The 22198-nt window shown below is 36.0% G+C and overlaps 1 protein-coding gene across 2 annotated transcripts in view; it reads left to right on the forward strand.

Moving 5' to 3' along the window:
* Positions 1 to 22198, forward strand: part of LOC137658428 (TBC1 domain family member 19) — a 92949-nt gene that overhangs the window by 49167 nt on the left and 21584 nt on the right. Inside the window, exons 5-15 of one of the 2 annotated variants that reach the window (XR_011047328.1) lie at positions 11489 to 11576; positions 12151 to 12211; positions 14035 to 14155; positions 14457 to 14569; positions 15153 to 15227; positions 16060 to 16122; positions 17813 to 17975; positions 18916 to 19025; positions 19538 to 19629; positions 19850 to 20036; positions 20642 to 20767. Coding sequence is in view for 1 of the 2 variants with exons in the window: in XM_068393135.1 (XP_068249236.1) it covers positions 11489 to 11576; positions 12151 to 12211; positions 14035 to 14155; positions 14457 to 14569; positions 15153 to 15227; positions 16060 to 16122; positions 17813 to 17975; positions 18916 to 19025; positions 19538 to 19629; positions 19850 to 20036; positions 20642 to 20731 (1163 nt within the window). In the remaining variant the exon portion in view is untranslated. Of the gene's footprint in view, positions 1 to 11488; positions 11577 to 12150; positions 12212 to 14034; positions 14156 to 14456; positions 14570 to 15152; positions 15228 to 16059; positions 16123 to 17812; positions 17976 to 18915; positions 19026 to 19537; positions 19630 to 19849; positions 20037 to 20641; positions 20808 to 22198 lie in introns of those variants that run through there. The other variant, XM_068393135.1, reaches the window with a different exon arrangement.

Genomic DNA, 22198 nt, shown 5'->3' on the forward strand with positions numbered 1-22198 from the left:
ATGTTTGTTTTTGCAATCATCTTTTCTGATAAGCTATCTGCCAGCTCAATATTTTGAGTTGAGCATCCTGAAAAAGATAGCAGAGCTATATAAGGCAATCAAGAGGATTCAGGACTCGCGTGGTATCCTTCCAGCAAACCAACAGGGTAGTACCTAATCTCATCAGCAAGGAACTCCACTTCTGAGCTTGCAGCTGGTGTGAGCATACATCCTGTTTACTTCTCCCGGATTTTGCATTTGATGCAGCTAGGAAGCTCGCTTCTTAATAACAATCACCATTCAGAGTTTTTTCAATTCTTTGTAAAGTATTCACTGTGAAGAAAACTTTGGAGGAATAAGAATTAGACAGTTCTTCACCTGCATGGAGCCGATCAACCGTCCTTCAACTTTAGACAGACCTTTCCATTGTACTTCCTGCCACAGGGGTAAGCTGAGTCACAAATTTGCCTTTGATAACCATTCTTTGTGAATTATAACCTAACTGACAAGTGGAGGAGGACAAAATGCTTAGTACAGGTTACTATGGCCCAGAAATCTTGTCCTTCTACAATCCTAGACCTAAACCGTCTAGCAGCTTGTCATTAAGAAGTGACAGAGAAGATCTAAAATGGTCTGTAATAATTTTCATCCGTAAGAACTACAGCCCTCACATGTGAAGATAGGAGGCTGCCTATAGCACCACTTGCAGGCCTGGAAGGAATTGGAACCAAACCCTCTCGTTATTCTGGTTCTAAAGCATAGGAACAGGATTCCCCTCAGCAACCTCCCCCCTATTGAGCAGGCCAGTAGAAGAGTTAAAAGACCTGTGAATAAAGGGAGTGATAGATTTAGCTTGGTTTCCATCCCTTCCACAGGCTTATGTTTGTCGTCATAATGACATTCATTACTTGGAGACCAATTATAAACCTCTCCCGTCTGAACTATTTCGTAACAAAAATAAATTTTAAAATGGAGACTCAAGTTCAGTCCTTTTGGTAGTCAGATGAGACAACTAGTTCTTCTCACTCGACCTGAAAGAGCATACCTCCAAATTCCCATCCACCCTCAATCTTTCCACCTACTGAGGTTTTGCTGGGAACTGGAGGTATGGCAGTTCAAGCTCTCTGCTTCAGCCTGACGATGGCTCCACAGATCTTCACACGTCATGTTACATGTGAGAGCAGGCCTCTACAAGAGAGGCATAAGGATAGGTTGTTAATTGGACGACTGGCTTTTCCTGTTGAGCTCAGAACAGGAAGCCATCCACATGAGGGATGTAGTCATAATTTTCCACAACAAACTTAGCATCTAGACCAACATAGAGAGGTCAGTCCTAGCCCTCAGTCAAGTTTTGATCTATCTTGGGAGGAAGATCGACTCTTCCATTTTGAAGGCTTTCTTAACAAAGTCGTATCCGGACGCTACAGGAATGCATCACAATTTTTCTAATGATTTATGACTAAGGCACATCCAGCCAAGTTGTTGATGAGACTCATCGGCCTCCTTTTGTCAATAATCCTGTGGGTTCCCAGAGAAAGGAGGAAACTCAGACCACTGCAATACCAACTCCACAACCTTTGTGATCAAGAGGATCATTCTTTTCAGGTTCAATGGACAGAGATGATTAGACAGAACTTACTCTGGTTATCCAATCCAGGGAGCTTGAATCAAGGTCTTCTGTTGTTAACCCTATCTTGTATATCCTGTTGTTTTCCAAAGCTTTGGATTTTGAATGGGGAGCTTTGATAGAGGACCAGATCTTATTGGGTATGTGGATGACACAGGAATCAGGGGAATCTATCAATTAGAGGGAGCTCCGAGCAATCCAGTTAGCTCTCTCACTTGAATCTTCTGTGCTCCTCAAGAGTCTTTGGGGGTGTTTGTTGACAACTCAACTGCTATTTCTTATCTAAGTAAGGAAGGAGGGCCTTGGCAACAGACATTGGATAACCTTGCACAAAAGATTCTTCCCTGGGCAGGGGGAAAGAAAATAACTCTCACGCCATAGTTCATCATGGGCAAGGCAAATGAGACAGCACACTTGAGTTGAAGGGGCCAGATCCTGAATTCAAAAAGGACCATTCATCTACAAGGACCTTAGCAACTGCAATGAGGGTTGGGGAATTGCAAGCACTTTCAGCAGGGGTGGCTATGAGGGGAAGGGATTTTGTTATGAATTATTTGAAATAATGCCAAGCAAAATGAAAGGCATTCAACAAGACTTCCTGGGGAATTCATTCTGATGTCTCTGAGAGAGAGAGAGAGAGAGAGAGAGAGAGAGAGAGAGAGAGAGAGAGAGAGAGAGAGCTCTTAATTACTATCTGGACAGGATGAAGACGACCCAACCACATCCTAGATTGCTTTTTGTCTCTTCTAAACACCCGAACAAGGCCTTGCCAAAAATGTGACATCCTTCCTTCATAAGTCATTGGGTAGGTGTCAGGGACATTTGCACACTTCATTGACTCAAGGGAGAGCATCAAGACCCTACAGAATTAAGGGTATAGCTATTTATGTACATTTTTGGACCAACACTTCAATTCTTCCATCTTGAAGGCCGTGACATGGAGGTTCAACTCTGTTTTTGTCCTCATTTTACTTAAAGAAGTAGAATTAGTATATAATGATGTCCATTCCTTAGGTCCCATTGTGGTGGTGGGGAGAGTCAATGCTTAACCACTGATCTGTTCCCTCTCCTCTACGCTAAATTTGGGTATGGTACAAAATTATGATGCCATTGTCTTCAATATTCACTAGCGATCGAACCCTCATAACGGAATTGACACTATACGGGGCAGAGATCGTTCAGTGCTAGTCATGAAACATCAATAACTGAAGCACTAATATGGAAGTGACATCTTGATGGGCCTAGAGTGTTGAATGCAGGATACCATGTAACACCAATTGAACGCTTCAAAGAAAGTGACACCTGGGAAGGTCTAAATTGTTGATTATAGGATCTCTCTCATAGAGTTATAAATATCCCAGACATAATCAGACAGTTAAGAGAAGACAATACACTGGTGGCTTTGTTTGGAGATCAACCACAGAGGATGCTTTGACAGTAACTTCCTATAGACTTCTCCATGACATGGTGACAAAATGAGGACAGGCTGCAACACACTACATTGTCCTAAATCAAACAAAGTAAGATACAGCTCAGCCAACCTTCCTAGCATCATTCCCCACCCCCCCATCCTACTAAATGTGGGGAATTGGAAGATATTGATTGTGCAGTAAAGTATTAGACAAATTTACAGTAATTTGAATTTAAGATTAGTTTTGTAATACTCACATATAACCTGCATAATCAACATCAGATTCCCGCCACCTACCCAACTATCAATGATGAAAGCAGGATCAGATCTTCTCTACAATTCCAGAAGATCTGAAGTGGCATTTCTTGGTGGTGAGACAAGGTACTACCCTACTGGTTTGCAGGAAGGATACCACACGAGTTCTGAGTGCTCTTGATCATCTTACATAGCTCTGCTATCGCTCTTCATGTTACTCTTGACTCAAAATTAGAGCTGGCAGATAGCTATTGTCAGAATAGATGGCAAGCAAACCAAACATGTTGGTTTGATAACTAGCAAACAGCATGCATAGATAATTACTAGAATGCTATCCACTTACAAATGTCCACCAGTTCATTAGATTAATGGAATCATAGATAATTCTATCATCAATTATTATGAACATTGTTTAATTGATTAATATATAATTATATAGTATATTATTCGGGACTTAGTGTGTATATTATACTTACATAAATGAATTATAGAGTAAATTGAATTCAAAGCAAGTTGCTGCAGAAAGATCTGTCGGCATATGTTAATTATGCAGGTGAGTATTCAAAACTAATTTTAAATTCAAAATTAAATTTTCTTCTCTCAAAATCAAACCAAAGGGGAAGCGCATCTGCACATCCTTTCTTTTTGAGGATTTATATACCTATAAAGTGCCAGATTTTGGGAGCATAAGGATGTGCTTACCTACAAAATGACAGATTTTGGGAGCATGAAGATTTCCATACCTACAAAATGACAGATTTTGGAAGAATGAGAATTTGCATACCTACAAAATGACAGATTTTGGGAGCATGAGGATTTGTATACTGTACCTACAAAATAACAGATTTTGGGAGCATAAGGATGTGCTTACCTACAAAATGACAGATTTTGGGAGCATGAAGATTTGCATACTTACAAAATGAGAGATTTTGGAAGCATGAGAATTTGCATACCTACAAAATGAGAGGTTTTGGGAGCATGAAGTTTTGCATACTGTACCTATAAAATAACAGATTTCAGGAGCATGAGAGCGTGCATACCTACTAAAAGACAGATTTTGGGAGCACGAATATTTACATACCCACAAAATGACTGATTTTGGGAGCATGCAAAATCCTTTGTACTTTTTTTTTAAAACCGCAATCAGTCTGTGCTAGAGAAAATCTTGTTCAAGGGTACTTTCTGCTTTTGTTTTGCGTTTTTTATGCACATCGCCATAAGTCACATACGTACATACATAAATATTTTGTAATTTGTCGATGAAAGAAAAACTTTCGTAAACCCCAATTTTCCTTAAGAGGAATGCAATCACAGTTTTAATTCACAAATTGTGTAGGAAAAGACATATTAACTTTTGAAACAATTTCAAAGGTCCTTGGGAAGTAATGTAGTACAATCATTGTTTCCTTTAATTTTCATAGTATTGAGTCAAAAGTAGAATTTATTTGGGTTGTAGCAAGAAAGTTCAACACTGATTTAAGGACTGTCGCTATACTATCCTTACAACAATGCTTGCTTCATTGTTATTTTCAAATATTTTGCTTGACTTTAAGTAAATTCCGTAGCCAAGTACGGCTTTAGTATGTATTAAACCAAGTTTATAAATCATTTAAATATAGAATGAATAATATTGTTTAGAATTTAGCATGTTTAAAAATATTAACCATTTCTAGCTCTGAGGTATATGGCATGTAAATAGTGAATAATGAATTCATGATAATAAAAGAACACTTAAATTTTACCTAATAAATATAAATAAAATGTTTCAAATATTATACATTCAGTACTACAGCTTCCAAAATAATTTTGTTGCAGGAGATTGGAGTTTTATCAATTATGGCATCACAAGTAAGATGGCGTTTCAGATCAGACATCCATATCAGTTCATTTCTTGCCTTACAATGTGCACCTAACAAAACATAGAAGCACAGTCTTAATTACTGATCAACATTTACTCTATAAGTGTAGATGACTCACAGTTCATATCTAATACTGACGTTTACAAGCATATTTATATAGAAAGATTTGCCTGACACCAAATCAAACTTTCCAGACTCGGCCAATATCTCTTGGTAGTTTAGATAATTTGGAAATGCTTTGGTTCCTCTATACTGGCTATAGTGAGGACCTTTCCACTGGACCACCATTCTCAGTTTTAGCCCTTCCTGGTTGGCTGTAGGAAGAACTGAAAACATTATTTCCTCTCCATTAGACACTGGTTATCGTCTGGGGCTGTTACATTTAAGCACTTCACTCAACTAGCCATTAAGTTACAGGTGAATTCTTGCACTTATTACTGCAAAAAAATATGTTTTTTCTCACATTTGTGTTGCTTCTGTCTGCCAATCAATTTATTACTCGGACGTTTTATCAGATTTAAATATTTAAAGTAAGAAGCAAAGGAATTTAGTGCCTTCTTTCCATTTTCTCTTATGGTGTTGTTAAATAAAGACACTCCTGATTTGTAAAATGTATTGAAAGATATAGCTGCGAATGTTGGACTTTATAACTCTTATAAACTAAGGTTAATTACTAAGTATTTCCGTGGCTGACAAATGCTGTTTAGCGCAATTATCTCCTAAACGAATCGTTGAATCAGTGTGATTTTTCAGCACTCTATTTAACATCCCGACTTAATTTATGGCCAACATACCATATTGCTATGTGTTAGGTTATGAGTTTACTCTTGAATAACACAAAGCCAACTAATCATATTGACACATTCGAAGGAAACTGGCAATTCTATTCCCCCCTTCCCCTAACAGCACCCTCCTAAAATAAAGATAGTGCAGCTATGTTTGCAGTTCAGTAACCACTCCTTTGACCACCTGTTTCTAGCCCAAAGACAGTAAATGGTCTCGCCCTACTTATCTCTCTTCTTCTCCTTATAGCTCCTAGTCTGCCTCAATACTTTTTTGCCACTCTCTCATAATCTCATTGTCCCATCACCATTTTGTCTTAAAATATTCTGTAGTTGTAGATCTACAGCTATTTTCATTTATTGCAAGTATAGTACAAATTTATGATGGCAAGGTGTATTTTGATGTTGTTAAGTACTGTACAACATGATGTTTACATATATCTAGTAGAAGGCCCATGTATGCATTCCTTATGTTCAACCAAATGAATACGATCTATTGGTATTACACGTGGTCTAGACCTGCTGGGAAAAGGTGTTTACTATTATTACATACTGTATATTCATCATAAAAAGTCAACTTGGTCCTGTCAGTATAATATATTGCTCACTTGTCTCTTTCATATTACAAAATTATAAACTATATATTTCTCTCCATCAATTATCTTTGTTTATAATGCTTAATAGTCATTAATATATACATACAGTATGTACATCATGCCTTATAGCAAATCACATACATACATATACCAAGGCACTTCTCCCAATTTTGGGGGTAGCCGGCATAAAACAAATTAAAAAAGGGGACCTTTCCTCTCTACATTCCTTCCAGCCTGATAAGGGACTCAACAGAGTTCGGCTGGTACTGCTAGGGTGCCACAGCCCACCCTCCCCCATTATCCACTACAGATGAAGCTTCATAACGCTAAATCCCCTACTGCTGCTACCTCCGCGGTCATTCAAGGCAACCGGAGGAAGCAGCAGGGCCTACCAGAACTGCGTCACAATCGCTCGCCATTCATACCTATTGCTAGCACGCTCTCTTGCCTCTCTCACATCTATACTCCTATCATCCAGAGCTTTCTTCACTCCATCCATCTACCCAAACCTTGGCCTTCCTCTTGTACTTCTCCCATTAACTCTTGCATTCATCACTTTCTTTAGCAGACAGTCATCTTCCATTCTCTCAACATAGCCAAACCACCTCAACACATTCATACCCATTCTAGCTGCAAACTCATTTCTTACACCTGTTCTCCCCCTCACTACTTCGTTCCTAACCCTATCTACTCGATATACACCAGCCATACTCCTTAGACACTTCATCCCGAACACATACAATTTTTGTCTCTCCTTCACTTTTATTCCCCACAACTCCGATCCATACATCACAGTTGGTACAATCACTTTCTCATACAGAACTCTCTTTACATTCATGCCTAAACCTCTATTCTTTACCACTCCCTTCACTGCCCCCAACGCTTAGCATCCTTCATTCACTCTCTGACGTACATCTGCTTCCACTTCACCTTTTGCTGTAACAACAGACCCCAAGTATTTAAACTGATCCATCTCCTCAAGTAACTCTCCATTCAACATGATATTCAACCTCGCACCACCTTCCCTTCTCGCAAATACTATTACATAATTCCATTACCATTATGAAGTTGGGGAAATAAGAAAAAAAATATAGAATTGTAAGAATAAAATGACGGAAATATAGAACTAATTTTTATTGGATTGGCCAAAACCAACATTCACTCCAGTGTTCTGGTCCTTTAGACTCCTTGGTTATAATGTGTCTATACGGCTATTGACAACGGCATTAGCCATTACTGTAGTTTCCTAGTTGTTTGACCCACTCTGGTTATTATGGGCACATATAACAGTAATTTTATTAAATAGTATTATTAGTAAATGATGTGCATATATATATTGTCATATTTAAAGATTATGTACATAATTAGAATAAACAAAACATTGAAATTCAGAGATGGGAAAAGTACGCGCATGCGCAGATTACCCGAACCTTGTATCCGGGCAGGGTCTTGGGAAAAAGGTGGTATGACTGAGAGTAAAGAGGGACACGAGAAGTGGGAGAATGTGATATTGGGGTAGGCAACGACTGGTCTTGTGGTTTTCCAGGTATTGGTGGAGGAATTAAATAAGTACCCTACACTCTCCAATTCTGTATAATACCTTATATATGATGACAGGAGTAGGCTTACTATCTTTTAGTTAACTTTTAGCATGAGACAGCAATAGTGTAGGTCAGCCATAAATTAAGTCGGGATGTTAAAAGTATTTTGCTGAAATATCGTATTGATCCAAGAATTCTTCTAGGATGTATTATTGAGAAACAGCGTTAGGCCTCCTCTGAAATATATAGAGAAATGTAGATTGAAGAGAGTAAAATGGTTTAATCATTAAGAAAATGAGTCGTGCAGAAATTAATTGTAATGGTGAAAAATGTTTCTAAAATGATTGCCTCAAAGCAAGTTCATTTGACTTGTTCCTAGAGTACATCCTCAAGATAAGTTATTTTTATTTACATTATAAACTGCAAATTATTTCTAGTCTAAATAGCTTCCATAGGTAAGTGATACACTTGTTGCTTGTTACAACTTTCGCTCTTCATCTTAACAGCTGACGCAAATGTAGTTTCTTTTTATGTGGTGCATATTACCATAAGTCTTTGGATTTTACTTGTGTAAACTTTGTATTTAGATAAGAATCTTTAATCAAATTGTTAAAGGTTCTGGTAGGGTTAGCCAAAAACACTAACTACATAAAATACTGTTTTCCAAGGTGTTTCATCCAAGTGTTTGTATTCTTGGCTTTTGCGTTTGTTATAGATCCCTAACTCAGCTAATAAAGTCTTTTTATCTTACATAACAAGGAACACTTTTATTACTCATGTTAAGGATATAGAAATTTAATATTGGTTTTTCTTCTATAACAACAGGTGACTATGTAGTCATCAGTTGTTTTTGTAATTTTACTGAAAATAATTGTGTTCTGAGCTATATGAAGAAAATTATTTTATTCAACATGAAATGAACATATTTGTTATTTAGCTTTGTAACTGAAACTAACAAAGTTACCAAAGCTGTCATCCTTCTTTTTGATACATAATACTGTGATCAAAGAAACTCTTGCCATGTTGGGTAAACTTTCTAACCATAGTTGTTCCTTATGGGGTTAATGCATGAGGTGCACTTTAGTCATTAGTTAAATGTTTTTGGAACGTTTTTGCAAACATAGCTACACTATCTTTATATTTTTTTCTATAATACCTCTATTACTGCTTCCCTTTTTTCTAATTTGCTGTCAAAGTTGCACTTGGATGATACATGGCTTCACAGGCCCCAGTACCACTTGGGTGATGCATGGCTTCACAGGCCCCGGTACCACTTGGGTGATGCATGGCTTCACAGGCCCCAGTACCACTAGGGTGATGCATGGCTTCACAGGCCCCAGTACCACTAGGGTGATGCATGGCTTCACAGGCCCCAGTACCACTAGGGTGATGCATGGCTTCACAGGCCCCAGTACCACTTAGGTGATGCATGGCTTCACAGGCCTCGGTATCACTTGGGTGATGCATGGCTTCACAGGCCCCAGTACCACTAGGGTGATTCATGGCTTCACAGACCCCAGTACCACTTGGGTGATGCATGGCTTCACAGGCCCCAGTACCACTTAAGTGATGCATGGCTTCTCAGGCCCCAGTACCACTAGGGGGATGCATGGCTTCACAGGCCCCAGTACCACTAGGGTGATGCATGGCTTCACAGGCCCCAGTACCACTAGGGTGATGCATGGCTTCACAGGCTCCAGTACCACTTAGGTGATGCATGGCTTCACAGGCCCCAGTACCACTAGGGTGATGCATGGCTTCACAGGCCCCAGTACCACTAGGGTGATGCATGGCTTCACATGCCCCAGTACCACTAGGGTGATGCATGGCTTCACAGGCCTCAGTACCACTTAGGTGATGCATGGCTTCACAGGCCCCAGTACCACTAGGGTGATGCATGGCTTCACAGGCCCCAGTACCACTAGGGTGATGCATGGCTTCACATGCCCCAGTACCACTAGGGTGATGCATGGCTTCACAGGCCTCAGTACCACTTAGGTGATGCATAGCTTCACAGGCGTCAGTACCACTAGGGTGATGCATGGCTTCACAGGCGTCAGTATCACTAGGGTGATGCATGGCTTCACAGGCGTCAATACCACTAGGGTGATGCATGGCTTCACAGGCCCCAGTGCACTATGGTGATGCATGGCTTCACAGGCCCCAGTATCACTTGGATGATGCATGGCTTCTCAGGCCCCAGTACCAGTAGGGTGATGCATGGCTTCACAGGCCCTGGTACCACTAGGGTGATGCATGGCTTCACAGGCGTCAATACCACTAGGGTGATGCATGGCTTCACAGGCCCCAGTACCACTAGGGTGATGCATAGGTTCAAAGGCCCCACTACCACTAGGGTGATGCATAGGTTCAAAGGCCCCAGTGCCACTTGGGTGACGCATGGCTTCTTTTGAAAGTGAATCCGAAATAGTCTCAAAGACAATTTTCATTTGTTTACAAAGAACAGGTCACTTATTTTCCTGAATGATCTGACACTGAGTATGTCTTATATCAAGTTGGGTTTGAAACTTATAACCGGTAGGAAAGAATGAAACAAAACAAGAAAATTCATGATAATAGTATTTCACTTAAAGAGCCATACATGAAATAGTATGTCAGGAACACTACATGAAAGTAACTCTTCAAAATCTCTCTGCTATTCTTATACAAACTTATCGTCAAGGGATATTGACGACAGTGCACTTCACACGGTGCACTGAAGGCAATCCTCTTTGCAGCATCTGTCCGACCCCCTGCTGCATACACATTTTAGCCTTCAAATGTACCTGTGATTCTGCTTCTTTCTTTCATCTTGTTGTCTAATCTCTTAATTTTTATTTCATACAAACGCTGCATTGCTTTCACACAATAGCATGTGTGGGCTGAATATCCTGCCAGACTTTATGGTCCAAATATACAAGTCCAATCCAAAACACACGCACACACTTATTTATATATATATATATATATATATATATATATATATAATATATATATATATATATATATATTATATATATATTATATATATATATATTATATATATATATATATATATATGTATGTATGTATACGTACACACGCATACATGCACAAAAATATACCATATATTCATCACCAATCTGCCGTGGCCAGCATGGTGATGAAAATTATCAAACCCCAAACATGACCAAGGACATGTATAAGGCCTTAGTCTTGCAGTGGACTAGAAACAGCTGAATTTGTTCTTTATATATATATATATATATATATATATATATATATATATATATATATATATATATATATACATGATGTGTATGATGTGCATATAATTATTTCTTAATTCTTGTTCATACCTAAAATATAAACCAATCAACATTATTGATTCTACTTGGGGGTCGAATGGATAATAATATTTAAAATGTTACAATGAACTATCTTGTTTCTGTATAACAGATCTGTCCTTGATACGACCTGTATATGCACCTAAAGATTTCCTGGAGGTCCTTTGCAATTTGAGGAACCAGAACTACGACGAAACAGTGTAAGTGCCTTGAGACATTTCTTCATATTATGTGCATATACTATACTTGCATGAAGCTGTTATGTTTATGGAAATAACTTCCTTGTCAGTTCTCCAAGAAGAAGCAATTATGTTAATTACAGCAATTACATTAAGGAAGTAACATCAAGAAACAATTATAGGCAATAATTATTTCTGTGATTATAGATATCTATAATTTTCCATTAGTTTTAGGTAGACAATTATTATTTCTATGATAATAGGTATCTATAATTTTCCATTAGTTTTAGGTAGACAATTATTATTTCTATGGTAATAGGTATATATCATTTTCCATTTTTTTTTAGGTAGACAATCATTATTTCTATGATAATAGGTATCTATCATTTTCCATTTTTTTAGGTAGACAATCATTATTTCCAAGATGATAGGTATCTATCATTTGCCATTTCTTTAGGTAGATTTGCCATTTTTTTTAGGTAGACAATAATTATTTCTGTGATAATAGATATCTATCATTTTCCATTTTTTAGGTAGACAATAATTATTTCTGTGATAATAGTTATATATAATTTTCCCTTTTTTTTTTTTTTAGGGAAGAGAATCTATGGGGTAGCATTCAACTTCCCTTGAGAGTAAAGGACATTAAAGCTCTGGTAAGTCTGACATGGATGCCTTACAGGATGACATTATGTTTTAAGCCTTAAACTAAAAATGAAGTTTTCCCTTCACTATAATTAGTCACATTACTTGATTTTGATGTGTTATTTGTCAAGTGGTTTTTGAAAAGGCGAACAGCCCTTCAAGGTCTTTTATCGTTGCCTGGGGCGTTATGTACTATAGCTCCCAAAAATAATGTGTGTATGGTGCGAAAATGGGTAAATGAACACAATATGCATGCTGACTGATCACCCATCGTATTGGTATGCATTGTGTTTACCCGTCCTAGGCGCTAGTTATTGTTTGTGCCATGCTAGAACAATGCAGACTTCCTCTGTTATCCCATCTGCATCAAATATATCTACATGATAGGACAAAGTAATTATTTCATCATAAAATAATGTATAATACTATCCAATGTCATAAATGGTATCCACTCCCCAACAATCAAGCCTTGCACTTTTTTCTCACCTTTCGCAACATGTCTCAAATAACATCGCCTGGTGTGTCATATAATGTAGCATATTTTGCTAACTTTATTTTTGCTAGCTATAGTACACCCCTTCTTCCTTACTCCCACCGTGTTCTTTTATTCTTTGGAATTAAGAAAAATAATACCGTATTTCATTGTCTGTAATTAAAGATTTCAATATAATTACACTTGACATAAATTGTCCCTCTTGTATTATTCCATTGTTTACTTGAAGTGAAGAGTCAGTTTTAGTCAGTAATCCACTTATCAGTATTTCCTATTAATTACCTCTGCCAACGAAGTTGGTAGGAGGTTGTGTTTTCGTTCCTGTTTGTTTGTTTGTGAATAAATTCCTGGCCACAATTTTACTCATAAAGTAGTGAAACTTTCAGGGATGAATTGTTATGTTGAAACTCGGAAGTGATTCGATTTTGAAAGACCTAGGTCCAAAGTCAAAGTCGAGTTAAAAGTCTACCCAATCAACCCTAATCTTAAACACAAGATCGCAAAGGGTTGTCACAGAGACTTCAAATAAGCCTAAATAAGTCTAAATTGATTCTGGGGAAGGCAGGCTGGTTTTGAGAAATAAGCTGCCGTGGCGGAAGTCTGCACTCTGAGTGCTTTTCTAGTTGATATTACATGTGTCACCTTTACTTGCTGTTAGTTACACAAAATAATTTTATCTACCACTAAGGCCTCATAAGGTTGTCCTCCATGCGTTTCTTCTCTAAATAAGACTGATTAGATATTATCTTTTAAGCTCCAAATTCGTACAAGCCTTAGAAATTTTCATTGCCATCTGGCCATGGGTATTTAATGAACATTCCGCACGATCCGTCTCTAGATGTACAAATTGTAGAAAACATTAACAAAAAATATTTTTGCACAAATGTCCAAAATTTAATCGACAACATAGGTCAAGTTTAAGAAACAAGTCGGTTAAATTTGTTTTTTCTTCGGATGATCCATCATTTTGAACTTTTCCAAATGCTTCTCTGTTGAACAAGTTGAAATAAGTCTCGTTTCATAGCTTATATATGACCGATTTATTTGGATATTGGTACAGACCTTAGAATATTTTTTTCATTAGGATATATCTTATATAGTTTATTGTTTCTCTATTCCCTTTCCCAATGGTCCGTTTTCCCCGTTGCAGCCCTTGGGATAACTCTGCTTTTCAAATTACTGTTGTAGAGTTGCCAGTAATGGTAATAATGATAACAGCAATGATAGGGCCGTCTTATCACAGAGTACTTGTATTAATGCAGTATTTCTGGTTTGATAGCTGAATACTATAGTATTGTTTTCCTGCAGAAATACTAATTCTGTGATGCCTTTTTTCTCCAGGTCGAATTGTATGGCGAATTAGCATGCTGTTGCAAACACACAGGATTAGAAGAGAATGTGCCAGGAGAGCACAAGCCCAACCTCACATTAGCAGAAGAGAGAATCATCAGTGGTCAGAAAGGTTAGCATTATTAAGTGATATGGTCAGGATTAATGTATAGCCTGCTATTTTCCCTGTTGGAGCTTCTGGGCTTATAGCATCCTTTTTTTCCAACTAGGGTTGTAGCTTAGAAAGTAATAATAATGATAAAAATAACTTATAATCATCTAAGTGTCATGATAATCTGTTTTAAATGTTTGTTATTCGGAAAAATAATCTGGAAAATCAGATGGATTATTATTGCTTATAAAGTTTGGATATTAATCTATATCTTATTGGAGAATGATATTCATAATTTTCATATTCCCGTGTTTGAATACAGTTGTGGAGAGAAACCATGGACCCTTGAGTAAAGAGTTTTGCAAAACTGGTTGTCCTCCAGGCCTCCGTGCTGTCTTATGGCACCAAGTACTGGGACTGGAGATCACGGAAAAGGTAAGAATCTCTTCAAATTCTAGATGATTGGATATGGGAAAATGTCATCCCTATTTCCACTATTTGTCAGATGTTCATGTTGCAAGTTGCACAACGAAAGGGTTGTTTTATCACATTAAATGCATTTTCTGAATTCAAAAGTTCGTAATGTAACTTTTGCTTTTAGTATTTGCAAGACGAATAGTTACGAAGGATGTTTATAAAGGTACTACTAAGTTACTGTTTTGCTTTTTTATATTTATTACATATCAAAAATATTTCAATCTTGATAATGGACGTTGCAGAGATGTGTATGTTGTAAAATCATTCTTATTAAAAATTTTAATTAAGTAATGCAGTCCTACTCTCTTCCAAAAGGTACCAGTAAATTGATATGTTTTACACCTAAGTTATATATATTTCTCATTATATACTCATTTAACATATGGATCACTATTGCTGAATGTGCAAAATAAGTGAACTCCAATTACTTTCTAAATATTTAACTTATTATTTATACTTAACCTCTACTGAATATGAAGCCAATTTTAAAAATGAATTTCAGTAAACCAACCTGGCATTCCGCATTTTTTTTTCTTTTCAGCAATACAAGTATTTCGATGAATTGATGAAGGCAGTACTGCAACATGACCTTCTCGTCGACAAACTGATTATGAAAGTGAGTGAGAATCACTTATTATTATTATTATTATTATTATTATTATTATTATTATTATTATTATTATTGTTATTGTTATTGTTATTATTATTATTATTATTATTATTATTATTACTATTACTAGCCAAGCTACAACCCTAGTTGGAAAACAAGATTCTATAAGCCCAAGGGCCCCAACAGGGAAAAATAGCCCTGCGAGGAAAGGAAATAAGGAAATAAATACATAAGGAGAACAAATTAACAATAGTTCATTATAAAAACTAACAACGTCAAAATAAATATGTCATATATAAACTATAAAAAGACTTATGTCAGCCTGTTCAACATAAAGTATATATGTATAAATATATATATATATATATATATATATATATATATATATATATATATATATATATATATATATATATATATATATATGTATAAATATATATATATATATATATATATATATATATATGTATAAATATATATATATATATATATATATATATATATATATATATAATATACTGTATATATATATATATATATATATATATATATATAGATAGATAGATAGATAGATAGATAAAGTAGATCTCTTGTATCTCCTAAAGAACCTCCCATACAAGGCTAAGTGGAATTACTCTGGGAGTAAGATTAATTTTAAATCCTGTTAATTTTTTTGTTTATTTAGTTCTATCATTGTTTATATTTGTATTTAATTGTTATGCATAATTATGTCACATAGGAAATTTATGTCTTGGACTCTTGCTAGTGAGGTAAATATCACCTCGAGTTCCATATGTACCAGATTGATTTCACAATTTTTTCTTTTTTGTTTATACAGGACATACAGTTGACTGCCTCCAACGACGACCAGTACTTTGTCTTTGAAGACATACTCTTCCAGGTAATGTTCATATTTATTTCAGAGGAATATAAGTTTAGATTTTGAGCTTATCACTTTCTCTGTTACCAGATCAAAGAATAGTGTTGGTATCAGCTAAGCATTTTGAAAACACCGGGTGTTTCTGAAACTTTTAATTGTTTCAACTCATTAATGCATCTTCATATTAAATTATAGATACAGTTTCATTAAGGATTTTATATATAATATAAGTTTACAGTTTAACTCCAGGCAGAATTTCATTCCATATTCTAAAGTTTTTATTTTTTTTTATTTTTTATTTTTTTTTTTATGATAGCCCCAATCAAACACCATCTTTCTGAAATAATTGTAGTCGTACCATTCATATATTGCAACACTTCTTAACTATTTTGATTATTTTAGATCTCCTCAAACATATTCACGATTGTTAATGTAGAATTAATTTTATTTCAGTGTATCTGTTACGGGCATTAGGTATATTACATTGGTTACAACTAAAATTTATTCTATTCTGCACTCGCAAGATACACATACAGCATATATATATATATATATATATATATATATATATATATATATATATATATATATATATGTATATATATATATATATATATATATATATATATATATATATATATATATATATATATATATTATATCTCCTCTCCGAAAACCTAGTGAAGATACAATGTGCCAATTTTTTTTTTTTTTTTTTTTTTTTACATAAGCTTTAAATTGTGAAAAATCCAAATCCAGATCTTGAATCCGGATCCAGATCGTCTCCAAAATGTAATGCGGTCGTCAATGACCTAAGATTTTATGTGGTGAAAATTTCGTTTGATGTAATTCTGTCCTCAGACACATAGACAAAGCGACAAATGAAGGAATAAACCGACTCGATTTTATAACCATCTTGGCGGAGGTAATAAACAAGTTGTAAGATGAGAGAAGACACGAGTCACAGAATAAGTAGAGCAAAAAAGGCTTTTAGTGTGTGCCAAAGATTGGGAAGAGACTTCGATTTCATGTGGAAGCTAAGGTTGGAATGAAAGGTGTGGTAGTTGAAGTGAATTGTTAAATTCAGATGGCAAAAGAATATAGGTTGAAACTTTTGAAGTCTTACTATTTTTGTTGAACATCCGCTTCAAGTAGAAGTGATATGGTAAGAAGTAATAGGATATAAAGGCTGTTAAAGAGGTTAGTGTAGGTGAAAGATGGGTCCAAGTATTTTGAGGTTGTGTTCTTATTATTATTACTTGCTAAATTACAACCCTAGTTGGAAAAGCAGGATACTATAAGCCCAGGGGCCCCAACAGGGAAAATATCCCAGTGAGGAAAGAAAGAACCACAACATCTTAATGGAATTACAGTATAGACCAGAAGCGGTAGGGAGGCATATAAAGGTCCGAATTGATAAAATGAACGACGTATTGGAAAGAAGTGGCTATAACATCCAAGAAGTTTGAGTTTGTATGTGAGAAAGGGTTGAATGTTATAGTGTGAGCTAGGGCACGATGAACTACTGATGAGCCCTCTGTATGAGACATTATTTGGACGTTTCATTTCATAGCGATTTCCTCCACATTCCAGCAGTTGAAGAATAGACATGGCAGTGACAATTTTACAATTTTTACCTGAACTACCATCTGTTAAGGATAATGGCAAGTTTTTAACATATAATTGTTATATTCTTCCTCTAATTGTTCAGGTGTTGTTGTGCTTCTTCCGGGACACAGAAGTTTTGAGTCATTTCGGGCACAGCAGCGCTTCGCCACCACTGTCAGTTGCAAGAGGTCAGACTCCATCTCCAGAAACTATGGTGGCCTATCCTCCCAGTGGAGTAATACCATTTCATGGTTTCACAATGTTTGGTAAGGACCTTCAATCATCGTATTCTAATGACATTTTGCAGTGAAAAAGTGACTACTATTTTTGACAGGTGATTGACAGGAATGTCATTGAATTTTTTAATGTCTTTGATTATAGATCTCCAAGGCAACCATGTATATTAATTAGCAAATACGTCATATTTTTACTACTTAGTTTTTTATGTAATGAAATATTACTTTAGTAGCAGGGAAGATTTTGTATGACTAATGACTTGAATCTCTGAAGATGATGGCTAAGGGAGGACTGAAAAGATCAAGGTATATCTGGGGAGACTTAGATATAAAAAAAACATATGCTAATGATTTCACGTTTTGAATTTGCAATCTTTTTATATGAAATCATTGAGACAATTTTGTTGATTCTGGAAAAGTACGAACACTTCACTTGACAACAGAGAATTCAAGGAAGCCAAACATTATTTTGAGAAAAAGGAAACACAAGAGGCGAGATTTCAGATGTTATTAGTGTAATGAAATTCAAAGTCGTTAAGAATGAATATATTTTGGAAAGCACCAGAAGATGAATTTGTAACAAATGCTCTAGTCTGTTGATTTATTGAATTCTATTAGTTTTTGGTAGACAAATATTTGGTTAGGCTAAATTTTATTTGGGTACTATATAGATTCTTGAAAATTTTTGATGAACACAAGATTAATTTTTGAAGAAAATCTATCCTCAAGTATTGCGTTTGATCCTTATGATATACATACGTTGCTTGTATCTGAATGAGAGACAAAATTGACGATGAGGGAAGGAAGAGGGCGAAGTGCAAAAACCTGTATTAATTGCTTGGCATTTTTCGTACTGTCTCACAAGTGAAAAAGTGTAGTTGCAGCTGTTGGACTAAATTAATTTTCCTGATTATAGTTTTACTGGAAGTTTTACCTTTTGATATAAAACCCATTTACGAAATTATTACAGCCGCACCATTGAGTTGTTTGTATGAGGACCCAGTACACCTTTACTTCACATTTAGGGAGTTGTATTGCCGATATTGGTATCGTCTGCACATTGTTACAAGTCACCCTCAGGTGAGTGTTCTACAGTAGCCTTGAGTATTAGTTTTCATGTTATGGAATCATTCTGTTTTTACGTATTCACATTTAGTATTACTGTGGTATATTCCTTATCTTTATTTGGAAATTTAAATGAATTTCAAATGCTGTATATATTGTGAAACATTTGCAGTGTTCCTTTATTTTGTCTGGAAATGTCATTACGTTCCTGGTATACTTTCTGTAATACTTTCGAATCTTTATAAGCATTAGTTCATTCTAAGTACTTTCTTTATTTTGAAATTTAAATGAATTTCAAATCCTGTAGACAACGTGAAACATTTGCAGTGTTCCTCTATTTTGTCTGAAAATGTCAGTGCATTCCTGATATCCTTTTTGTAATACTTTCGATTCTTTATAAGCATTAGTTTATTCCAAGTACTTTTGCTGTAATATTGTTGGCCTTTAATAGAATTATCTTTACATTATAAGTACATGCTATTACAAACTTGTTAATAGGTCATACATATTTCATGACTCTTTCGTAGGGTGCTGCGGGACTGGCTCTTCAATTTGAGCTGCTGTTACAGAGTTCTGAAACTCGTCTCTGGCAACACTGCGCTGCCATGGGTATACAGTTGTAAGTGTCAGTGGGTCAGTTAATTATAGAATCGCATTTAATAATGTACTATACTGTACGAGCTTTTTAGCAGCATTGGTGATTCATTCAAGTACTCTCTCTCTCTCTCTCTCTCTCTCTCTCTCTCTCTCTCTCTCTCTCTCTCTCTCTCTCTCTCTCTCTCTCTCTCTCTCTCTCTTTCTTTTTTTTTTTCTCCACTCCTCATGTCTGTTCCTTTCAGGTTACCAATTGTCTTCAAGTGGATGGTGAGAGGATTTAGTGGCTATTTGATCCCTGACCAGCTCTTCCACTTATGGGACGTCATTCTGGCCTGGGAATCTGTTGAAGTGCTGTCAGTTCTTGCCCTTGCAATTGTCAGTTTCAGGAGAGACAACTTGATGGATGTTACTACCCAGCAAGCAGCAGAGGTGTGTAAAGTATTTGATATTAATTCAACCATGGAAATCTATTTTTACTACAATAACTTCATTAAATAGATCTACACATTATGTATTAGTAGCATCACCAACGATATAAACGTAACATTTCAATGAATTTATCAGAAATCTACATTCTATACCACATTAGCATCATCTAAAAAATTTCCATTGAATACTACCTTGTTGTGCACTCAGAATGAGAAGAAAATATAGATATCTATGTTTCTTATGGGTATTTAATGAATATATATACATATATATATATATATATATATATATATATATATATATATATATATATATATACTGTATATGTATATATAAATACTTTTTATATATATATACTTTATATGTATATATAAATACTTTGTATATATATATATATATATATATATATATATATATATATATATATATATATATATATATATATATATATATATATAAACAAAGTTAGGGCATTTCTTATCAATAGTTATAAGCAATTTGTTTATGAATCTTTTTCGAAAATTATAACAAGACAGAGAAACTGACTTCACTGTAAATTGAATATATCTTCCCTGCTCTAACTATTAACTCTTTTCCCTTCGCAGGCAGTCCTGGCAGATATAACCTCAATCAGGGTTATCCCTTTACTCAAGCTGGCCCTAGCATCTGATAAAGGCCGCGATAGAGAAACATGAATCTTTTCCTGAAATTCTTTGCTGTTTGGTATAAATGTATGTACTGATTTTCATTGTAACGATGTTTGATTTAGGAATCTCTTTTCAAGAAATTATATATATATATATATATATATATATATATATATATATATTATATATATATATTATATATATATAATATATGTATATATATATATCTATATATATATACTGTATATATATATATATATATATATATATATATATATATATATATATATATATATATATATATATATACATCCATCCATATACCAAAGGCACTTCCCCCAATTTTGGGGGGTAGCCGACATCAACAAGAACAAAAAAAAAAAAAAAAGGGGGACCTCTACTCTCTTATGTTCCTCCAGCCTAACCAGGGACTCAGCCGAGTTCAGCTGGTACTGCTAGGGTGCCACAGCCCAACCTCCCACATTTCCACCACAGATGAAGCTTCATACTGCTGAGTCCCCTACTGCTGCTACCTCCGCGGTCATCTAAGGCACCGGAGGAAGCAGCAGGGCCTACCGGAACTGCGTCACAATCGCTCGCCATTCATTCCTATTTCTAGCACGCTCTCTTGCCTCTCTCACATCTATCCTCCTATCACCCAGAGCTTTCTTCACACCATCCATCCACCCAAACCTTGGCCTTCCTCTTGTACTTCTCCCATCAACTCTTGCATTCATCACCTTCTTTAGCAGACAGCCATTCTCCATTCTCTCAACATGGCCAAACCACCTCAACACATTCATATCCACTCTAGCCGCTAACTCATTTCTTACACCCGTTCTCACCCTCACCACCTCGTTCCTGACCCTATCTACTCGAGATACACCAGCCATACTCCTCAGACACTTCATCTCAAACACATTCAATTTCTGTCTCTCCATCACTTTCATTCCCCACAACTCTGATCCATACATCACAGTTGGTACAATCACTTTCTCATATAGAACTCTCTTTACATTCATGCCCAACCCTCTATTTTTTATTACTCCCTTAACTGCCCCCAACACTTTGCAACCTTCATTCACTCTCTGACGTACATCTGCTTCTACTCCACCATTTGCTGCAATAACAGACCCCAAGTACTTAAACTGATCCACCTCCTCAAGTAACTCTCCATTCAACATGACATTCAACCTTGCACCACCTTCCCTTCTCGTACATCTCATAACCTTACTCTTACCCACATTAACTCTCAACTTCCTTCTCTCACACACCCTTCCAAATTCTGTCACTAGTCGGTCAAGCTTCTCTTCTGTGTCTGCTACCAGTACAGTATCATCCGCAAACAACAACTGATTTACCTCCCATCAGTTGTTGTTTGCGGATGATACTGTACTGGTAGCAGACACAGAAGAGAAGCTTGACCGACTAGTGACAGAATTTGGAAGGGTGTGTGAGAGAAGGAAGTTGAGAGTTAATGTGGGTAAGAGTAAGGTTATGAGATGTACGAGAAGG

The sequence above is a fragment of the Palaemon carinicauda genome, chromosome 19 (assembly GCF_036898095.1).
Source record: "Palaemon carinicauda isolate YSFRI2023 chromosome 19, ASM3689809v2, whole genome shotgun sequence".
Taxonomy (NCBI): domain Eukaryota; kingdom Metazoa; phylum Arthropoda; class Malacostraca; order Decapoda; family Palaemonidae; genus Palaemon; species Palaemon carinicauda.